This window comes from Oryzias latipes, chromosome 10 (assembly GCF_053564925.1).
Source record: "Oryzias latipes strain Hd-rR chromosome 10, Olatipes_Hd-rR_3.1".
NCBI classification, from domain to species: Eukaryota; Metazoa; Chordata; class Actinopteri; order Beloniformes; family Adrianichthyidae; genus Oryzias; species Oryzias latipes.
Genome location: NC_136246.1, coordinates 14,776,007 through 14,784,751, shown reverse-complemented (window position 1 = coordinate 14,784,751; position 8,745 = coordinate 14,776,007). Strand labels below are relative to the sequence as shown.

Here is an 8,745-nt window from a genome sequence, read left to right as displayed (position 1 = left end):
CAACTGTTACAAAATATCAAAAAACATGCAATACAAGCTGGTTGCTTTGTGACACCTCAAAGATGAATATAACTTTGAAAATATCTTTAAAAAGGGACTCTTTTCTTCCCTGGGTGCACCACTTTAACAAAGCTTAAATTAAGAAACTCTTAAAATGCAACAAATGCCACCAACCTGACACATTATGGTCCAGATTTTGACAAAGGAAAACTGTAATCCTGGTTGCTCTGAGGGCTCTCCTCACTTATCTCGTGTACTGGAGAGATGACAAACCCTCACCCCTCATTTCAGCGGCTCCAGACACCTTCAGGGTGAAGAAAATTAAACTGGAGATACAATATGGAAGAGCTATGGACCATTTCTTTTAGGGAAACTGTTAAAGCTCCCTGCAGGTGAACATTAGTGATTTATTTCTGATTATCTAGCTCTTTGGTACCTTCAGGTCATTATCAATCAGGAGCCAGTGATTAAAGAGAAGATGGAGAAGTGGCTGAGTCATCCTGAGGACGCAGACTTCATCTATCAGAAACATTACATGTAGGGCTGATTGTTCCCCACAGGAGAAGTCAGGAAAATGGTAGATTGTCTTCATCCTGACACATTTCTCCTGACTTTGATTGGTTTGCGTAAATTCTCATGTTATTATTAGTATTTTTTTAATGTAATACTTCATAGAGGATCAAATATTGCCAAAATATTTTACTGTCATGGCGGCATAAAGACTTATTACTACTAAATAATGCGTTTGTGAGTGTGGCGGATCCAGCTGCGCACTGCCGCATCAGCTGGATCCCGAACGGAACCAGAGGAGCGTCCAGGATGGCTAATAGTGAAATCTCCTTCTCCAGAAATAGGACGAAGGGAGCTTCTATCGGTGACATCTATTTTTAGCAACTGCCTGCCTCACGTGCTACATACGTGGCGAGTCTGCGCGCGCAGAATTATTCATGAAAGCATTTCATTAAAATGGGATCCGCGATCAGACTTCGAAACTCGTCACCGCAACTTTGAAGCAAATCAGACAGAAGCAAAAGTCAAAAAATAAAAGTTGAAGGAAAAAAAGGGGGAAATGCTGAGAATTGATGCTCCAAACGCGCCGTTCCACTATATCGTGAATACATCATTTCTATAATCATATATTTTAATTGTTTCTTTTTCTTTAAATAATTATTGATTTAAAGAAAATGAGCCCTCCAGTAGAACATTGCAGAAATAACAAATGAAACTAAAAATAGATCATAGCGATGAAGGATTTGACATTTACGGTGGTTTTATCTCGGTATGAGGAGGACTGATGAATGATGGGGAGGAATCAGGATCAGCCTCCGCAGCTGCATCATCTGCGGGGAGCTTCATCGAGACGACGTGTTTAAGCTGGAAAACTAAAACATGCTGCGTTCACTGACAGGTCCGGAGCAAAGATGCCAGACACATAAACACAGAGACCTCCATCGTATGCGCCCCATCTCCCTCCCTATCAACTTCCCTGCCCCCCCCCCCCCCCCTCCTGCAATCTACCGGTGACTCCGTTTACGTTCCACATTTGCTCCGCCCCTTACTCGGTTTTGTCCAAATCGGGCTTTTTGCGTCGCCGGAGCTCCCTGTTTCAGGCGGACGTCATCAGCGAGTAAAGAGAGGAGCTGACGTAGATGGAGAGTCACCGAATGGAGAGGGCCAAGCAGGAGGAGGGGAGGGGGGAGCTCCATCAATGCCTACACTGATATGAGACACATCCACGTCCACCACCACCCCCCCTCCCTCCGTTTTACGTCGGCGTTAGTGCGTCGGGAGCCCCCCTGTACCGGCGGAGTACCAGCCTATATAAGTGACCGGCGAGCAGAGTCCCTCAACCAGATTTACGGGTTCCGGACTTAACGGCTCCTCCACAGCCGCAGATTCACCTGCGCTCCGATTGGAGGGACGGACATCCAGCAGCCAGCCAGCCTCCGAGCTGGACGCTGCGGACCTAACGCAGACAGAGACCAGTGGAGGAGAAGGTTCAAAAACCTTGCTCTGAACACAACCACGACAATGAAAGTCCAACAGCAGACCTGAGAGCTTTCCCGCCTTTTTTCACCTGTCTCTCAACACATCTCGGAGACAGAGCACTTCGGCAGAGGCTGAGCGACGCTCCGCTTCCAAGTCCCGAACTCACACCTGGAGGAATTTCTACCAACCACCGCAGTTACCGACCATGTACCGCTCAACCAAAGGAGCGTCCAAGGCGCGCCGCGATCAGATCAACGCCGAGATCCGAAACCTCAAAGACTTGCTGCCCATCTCTGAGGCTGACAAAGCGCGGCTCTCATACCTGCACATCATGTCGCTGGCGTGCATGTACACCCGGAAATCCGTCTTCTTCACTCAAGGTAAGAACGGCGTTCATTACTAAAAAAAAACTACCTGTTGATGGGAACTCGTGTTCTGCAGAGGCGCGCGCGCTCTGATCTCTCACACCGGCGGGAGCAACAGGTGTCTGAGCGCTGCGGGACACATGTTTCACATCAGTGTTGTGCATTTCTACTGAAATCGTTTACATGAAGCTAAAATATGTGTTGCTGTCCGTGCTGAAACGCTTCAGCATCAATGAGGGCTTCACCGCTGTCCGTGGTGCTGAAACGCGCGCTACGCAAACCTTTCCTTTTTTTAAACGTATTTTTTCATCCCCCCCCGTTTCCTTTAGAAATGGGAACTGCCGCTAGTCCAGAGGAGAGCGAAACGTTTCTGTCTTTCCACGAGCTGTCGGAGTTGATGCAGACACTACCAGGCTTCTTGATGCTGCTGACCGGAGAGGGGAAGCTTATCTACCTGTCAGACAGCGTCTCTGAGCATCTCGGACACTCCATGGTGAGTCTAAATGTCCCGGATTATTATCTACATAACGTTGGGGTGCTTGGGACTTTGTAAACGTGGATTTCGATTTGATTTTTAGGTGGATCTTGTGTCGCAAGGGGACAGTGTTTACGACATCATCGACGCCTCAGACCACTTGATCATGAGGAACAACCTGTCCGCCTCTACATCACTGGAAAGGGGTAAGAGACAGAACCTCAAAGCGTAGCTCACGATAAAGAATTATTTGATTTTTAATGAACCTCTTCTCCCCCCCCCCTCCCCCCTCCCCAGATCGTCTCTTCCGCTGTCGTTTCAACACCACCAAGTCCGTGCGGAGGCAGAGCGCTGGGAACAAGCTGGTTCTGATCCGAGCTTGCTGCCTCTCTTCTCCCTCCACCTCCCCCGCAACCGGGTCATACTGGACTTCCAACCCAGTGTGGGTGTGTTTCTGCACTCCTCTGGAGCCGCAGCCCACCCGCTCCGGTTCCGGAGCAGAGAGGGAGTCCACCTCCACCCCTCCTCTGACTGACACCAACTTATTCCTGGCTTGCTTCCACTCCCAGCACGGTCGTGACATGAGGCTGCAGACAGCACAGAACAGGTGAGTTGGCGCAATTTGTTTCTGGTCGTGTTGCTTTCATTTAAATCTTTTATTTAAATGTTGAAAGAAAGTGGTGAAGCTCCAGGCTAATAATCAGTCCTCTCCCCCTGCAGCGTGAGCGCCTTTCTGGGCTTTGAAGTGGCAGAGTTGCGCTCCCGTTCTTGGTACAGCCTCCTCCACCCGCAAGATCTGTCACACGCCTCTGCTCAGCACCGCAGTCTATGTAAGTGCAATGGATGAATACAGATAGCCACAGAGACATTATGGCACAAACACAGTGGAAATGGACACAAAGGGATGCTGACTTGTGTTGTATTTATGGTTCTACAGTGAGGGAAGGAGGAGAAGGCAGAGCGGAAATGGTGGTGCGTGTTCAGGCTGAGGATCAGTCTTGGGTTTGGCTCTACATGGTGCTTCAACTGCAGCCTGGAGACATCCCTATCAGCAGCAACAACTATATTGTTAGGTATGTAGAGCACATTTATGTGGAGATAAGCCATGATGGTAAAACGCTCATCTAACATTTTGGTTTTCCCTTCATCTTGCAGCGACTCTGAGGCCTGGTCTGTGCGTCAGCAACTCAGCTCAGAGCAGACCCAGCTGACCCTGGTTCTGAGTGTTGGTGGCTCTCAGCAGGAAGGCCTCAGCCTTCAGTCCCCAGAGACCCTCTCCAGCCCAGACCAGGTCTTCACACCAGGCAGCAGTGGCCTCTCTGCCCAGTCCTTTGACTTCAGCACTGCTGGCTGCAGCGTGGGCTCCTCAGATGAACCTGGGAGCTCAGTCACTGAGCCCATGCAGGTGGAGGGGGACCCCCGCTCCAGTATCTCCTCTCTGGAGGAGGAGAGCTTCTTTCAGCAGCACATCACAGAAACCCCCTCTGCTGCCTCTTCTCCCACCCCTGTCACTGTTGAAACAGTAGCAGACTTAGACTTTTTGACCCAGAACATTCTCCTGCCGCCCTCTTTCCAGCTAGACCCCCCACTGCCAGCTCTCCCCCTTCCTCTCCCCCCCGTGCCCAGCTCACAAGCTCAACAAACCAAAGAGCTTGTGTGCACTCCCCCTTACACGCCTCAAGTGGGTGGAGCCAGCTTCCCGTTCAATGAACCCCTCTTCAGCTTTGACCCAACAGGCACCACCACCCCTCCACCTTCTGCTACGACTGCCACCTCCACCACCTCCTTGGCCCCCTCTGCTTCTTCAACAGCTCCACCAACGACAGCTCCCAGCCCCACTCCCCCCACCACCCTCTCCACCAAGTTGCCACTGGCATTGCCCATCTCTTCTACTGACCTGCTCTTCCCCGGTGAGCTCTGCAGTGGCTCCATGTATGAAAAACTCCCTCCTACACCCGACAGTCCTGGAGACGGGGACTGTACGGTGATGACCCTTCCTGAGGTGAGGGGTCCACTTTATGTGGATGTTCCACTGGGGCCTCTACAGTGCCCCCCTGAAGGCCTCCTCACCCCCGAGGCCTCACCTGGCAAGCAGCCCTGCATTTCCTTCTTCTCCCTGGAAAGGGAGAAGGAGAGAGCAGAAATATCTCTTTTAGCTCAGCACATCAGCTCTTTGGCTGAGGGATTCTATCTAGATCCACTGCTGTCCAAGCTCTCCCCACCCTCCTTGTCACCTTCATCCTCCCCTCCCTCCCCATTCTTGCCTCCAGTCATCGAATCTGCCGATTCAGTCCACATGATGAGGGAGTTTTATCCCATCAAAACATGGAGAAGTCTGGACATCCCAATCCTCCTGGATGATGATGACTCTCTGTTTGAAGAGAGCATCCTAGAGTCCCTCCTGCAAGATGACTTTGCTCCTCTTCAGACATCCGGTCTCTCCTCCCCTTCGCCCTCCACCTCTCCCATTCCCAATTCCTCAAGCCCAAGCTCCCCTCTGACCCCAGTGTGCTGGCGCCAAACTTCCCAGTTTGAGGGAGTGGGCCACATCTGTAGCGTCCAATCGGCGCAATGTAACTCCTTGGCAGGGTGCGGGGCGACTGTGGCTGCTGGGGTCATGGCAGAAGGGGAGGGGCTGGCGGAGGAAGCAATGGAGGTCGAGATGGTGTCATCTCCAATGTCCTCCTGCTCCTCCATCCCAGCTTCCCCTCCCCTCATCGTCACTGCCTCCCCGAGGCCCGCCACCTCCACGCCCATCGCCTCGCCCACGCCCGCTGTGTCTTGCACTCAGTCCCTCCTGGAGGAACTGGCCGTCCTGGAACCCATGTTTGGGGCAGGTGCCTCGATCGCCCCTGGCTTAGGGCAACAACCTGAGTTGTATCAACTCCAATGTCATCCATCGCCGCAGTGCTTCCATAAAGGTGAGGATGATCTTTTGTGTCACCCTTGAGATCAAACAATAAGTTAGGGAGTTTTTGTGGAATGTACCACTCATCTTCTCTCTCCGTTTTGTCTTTCAGATGGGAGTGGAAGTGTTCCTCCGTTCTAAAATAAGTCTGTGACTTACTTCATTAAGTATGGCATATTGTCATATTTTGTGGAGACCCTTTTACTGAAAAGTAAGAAATACTTAAGTGTATAAATATACATAATGTATATACAACTTAAGGACTTTTAACTCCTACAAGTCTCTTGGGAACAAAGATTTTTGTTCTGTTATTTATTCGTGTACTTCTTCAAAAAACTGGTGCAACATTAACACAATGGTGCGACGGCATGGACACACAACTGCCTGAGTTTTGAGTCCATGTGCGGTCTCTCGGCTCTTCTGTTACATGAGCTTCATATGATCACACAGAGAAGCATCTCTGAGCTTGTGAGTGCTGTTCAACCTCTAGATGCACATATGTATTCACTCATAGTGAAATATCAGTTGTGAACAAAAACAATGACGCTTTTCTTTTTTTTCCTTTTCCATTGAGGAGATGAAATCTAGCACTTTTGCCTGACATGCAATGCAAACACAAATCTCAAACGTATCAAAGTCAAATGTTTACGATCAATCGCAGCCTTGAAGAGATGGAGATCAGAGTGAGATGGTGAGGTCTTCCTTGAAAAAAGCTGCTCTGGATCCATTCTTTGCAGCCTTTGAGGCCAAAACTCACAAACTAACTGAGATACTTTGAGTGTTGAGTTTGCAACTTCAAACCTTTAACATCTCATGTTTATTTCACCATCAAAAGTTGTGTATTGATGTAATGTGCAAATAAGTGAGAAGAAAACGTGTGGAGAGACCCCTGGCGTGTGAGGATACAACGCCAGACAAGACGTTTTCTGGGCGTCACTGCTGTACTGTACATTAAGACTGAATGTAGGCTCATCGGGTACCACCCCCACCTGGCTGGAGGGCAGTCTGGCTGGATATTCTTGCAGCATCAATATTTGCAATGCTGGCAGCTTATAGCGGCTCCTGCGTGCCTGAAACGGCCCTGACCTGCTGAACTCTTTAACCCTTGTCCATTCAGACATGGACGGTTGCATCGATGCTCCGTGGAGCGCGGTGCAGTGAGGCACAACTGACTATGTGAATGAGCGATTCTTCTTTTTTGAGAGGGGCTTAGACTACAAAGGTTTTGTTTTTAAAAAATGAAAACTGGGATGACAAAGCTATTTGTATTCAGTAAATCCAACGACACGGGTTGAGAATGGTACAATTCCCATGGTGTCGACATGCTCACGTAGAGTTGTCTACGGTTAAGTAAAGGATTGATTCCTACGTTCTATAGCTATTACAGGCTAATATACATGTGTAAAAAAGATATCATTATTTGTGTAAAAATTGCAAAAGGATTTTAATTCATATGCATTATGTCTGAGGATGTAGGCATATGTTCTTTTCAGAAAGGTTGTACACATTTGTATGAAGCATCTCTGTACACATAAGGAGGCTATTTTTATTGCAGAAGGTGGAATATATTCTCATCATCTTACTGATGAATGGACATTGTAGACCAGTGTTCTATTGTGATGCTTATAAGTGTATTTGGTTGTCATACAAATGCATTTATAATAAAGTGCACTTAATGCGAGTGATGCATTTGTGTCGTCACAGTCAAGCCCCCCTTTTCCTCCGTCAGCCTCCTCCTATTCTTCCTCCTCCTCCTCCTTATCATCATCATCCATAGCCCACCATCTTCCTCCCTCCTCTTCTTCCCCGGAGCGGGTTTCGCTCAGCAACAGCGCTGACGCACACGCATGACGAGACAGAATGAGACGCAATCTGACTCAGACTGACGCACGCACTCCACATCAAGGTTTCTGCTTGGGACGCACACGCAGGTGGCCTCCTACTTATGATGATGCATAATAAAGGGAGATAAACGCCCCCCCCCCCCCCCCCCCCGCATCTTAAAAAAATACCCCACACACCTAATAGCCCCCACCCTTTCTCTTTCTTACAAATCAGTGTCCCACATCCAATGATGCCCTTGGATGTGTTGTAAGACTCCATATATAGGCATTCCTGTTCAGGACTGAAACAGCATCACATTTATTCTCAACTTCTATTCAGAAGAATGGGGGTGGGGGGCTAAATATAGAGGTACAGTAGAAAGTGCCAGACTCATCCTCTGTTGCCATGGAAACATTTGATATACAGAATCCTAAATCAGAAGTGCAACAGCGTTGATGTTGAGTGAGGGTCTGCGACTGAAGCTGCTTCATAAAAGCACAAATCCTGGCGTTCATAACAAAACACAGCTTAATGCATTTGCTGTGCAAGCGAACATTTTGTTCTGACACTACCTGCTGCAGTGCTGTCGAAGGAGAGCTGGGGAGAGTGGAGGGGACGATGCACAGCTCGCTGCCTCCATCTGCTGGACAAATCCCGCACTGCACATTAAAGGGCCAGCAGGCTGTTGTGTAAAAGAAGTCGTCTGAGGAAAAGGTTAGGAGGACAAATGTCCCCATCTTGAAGGTTAAGCTGGGGTCAAGATGAAGCGTATCAAAGCCCACATAAAGAATGTAAACAGAAATAGTAAGTATAGAACCGTTAAATGAGAGTAACGCAACATAATAGCTACTAAAAGCACATGTATGCCAGTCTTTTTTTAAGAATACTACAGCAATACAAACATGTGCAAAATACATCAAGTATGACTTTGTTTGCTTAACTGGCAAACAACAAAAAGAATACTTGAAGGATAAAAATCAAAAGAATCCATGTTTGACACCCCAAAAAAGCACAAACAATGTGAAGGACATAGTCAGATCTGCTTAGATCCTCTGAGGAAAACATTTGTTTCCTCAATAATACATCAAACAGAATCTCCCTTAAAGTAATCTCAAAAAGGGAGAACATTTGCATCCATTTAGTCAGAATTACTCCTGCCAGCAGAACATCAGGGATTGATGTCA

General features: G+C 48.4%; 1 protein-coding gene across 1 annotated transcript; it reads left to right on the top strand.

The window, feature by feature from the left end:
• Positions 1 to 1,707: 1,707 nt before the first annotated feature.
• Positions 1,708 to 7,418, top strand: npas4a (neuronal PAS domain protein 4a). Its single transcript, XM_004073134.5, has 8 exons — positions 1,708 to 2,369; positions 2,684 to 2,847; positions 2,933 to 3,035; positions 3,127 to 3,436; positions 3,550 to 3,659; positions 3,767 to 3,902; positions 3,985 to 5,750; positions 5,850 to 7,418. Exons 1-8 carry the CDS (start codon positions 2,195 to 2,197, stop codon positions 5,876 to 5,878), a joined length of 2,793 nt encoding a protein of 930 aa, XP_004073182.1. The 5' UTR covers positions 1,708 to 2,194; the 3' UTR covers positions 5,879 to 7,418.
• The last annotated feature ends 1,327 nt before the right edge of the window (positions 7,419 to 8,745 follow it).

What these genes read in the sequence shown, in the direction of transcription:
- npas4a (XM_004073134.5), top strand. Translation starts at nt 2,195, where the DNA reads ATGTACCGCTCAACCAAAGGAGCGTCCAAGGCGCGCCGCGATCAGATC. An exon ending in CTCTACATCACTGGAAAGGG is followed by an intron (nt 3,036 to 3,126) that starts GTAAGAGACAGA and finishes CCCCCTCCCCAG; the next exon opens with ATCGTCTCTTCCGCTGTCGT. An exon ending in TGCTCAGCACCGCAGTCTAT is followed by an intron (nt 3,660 to 3,766) that starts GTAAGTGCAATG and finishes ATGGTTCTACAG; the next exon opens with TGAGGGAAGGAGGAGAAGGC.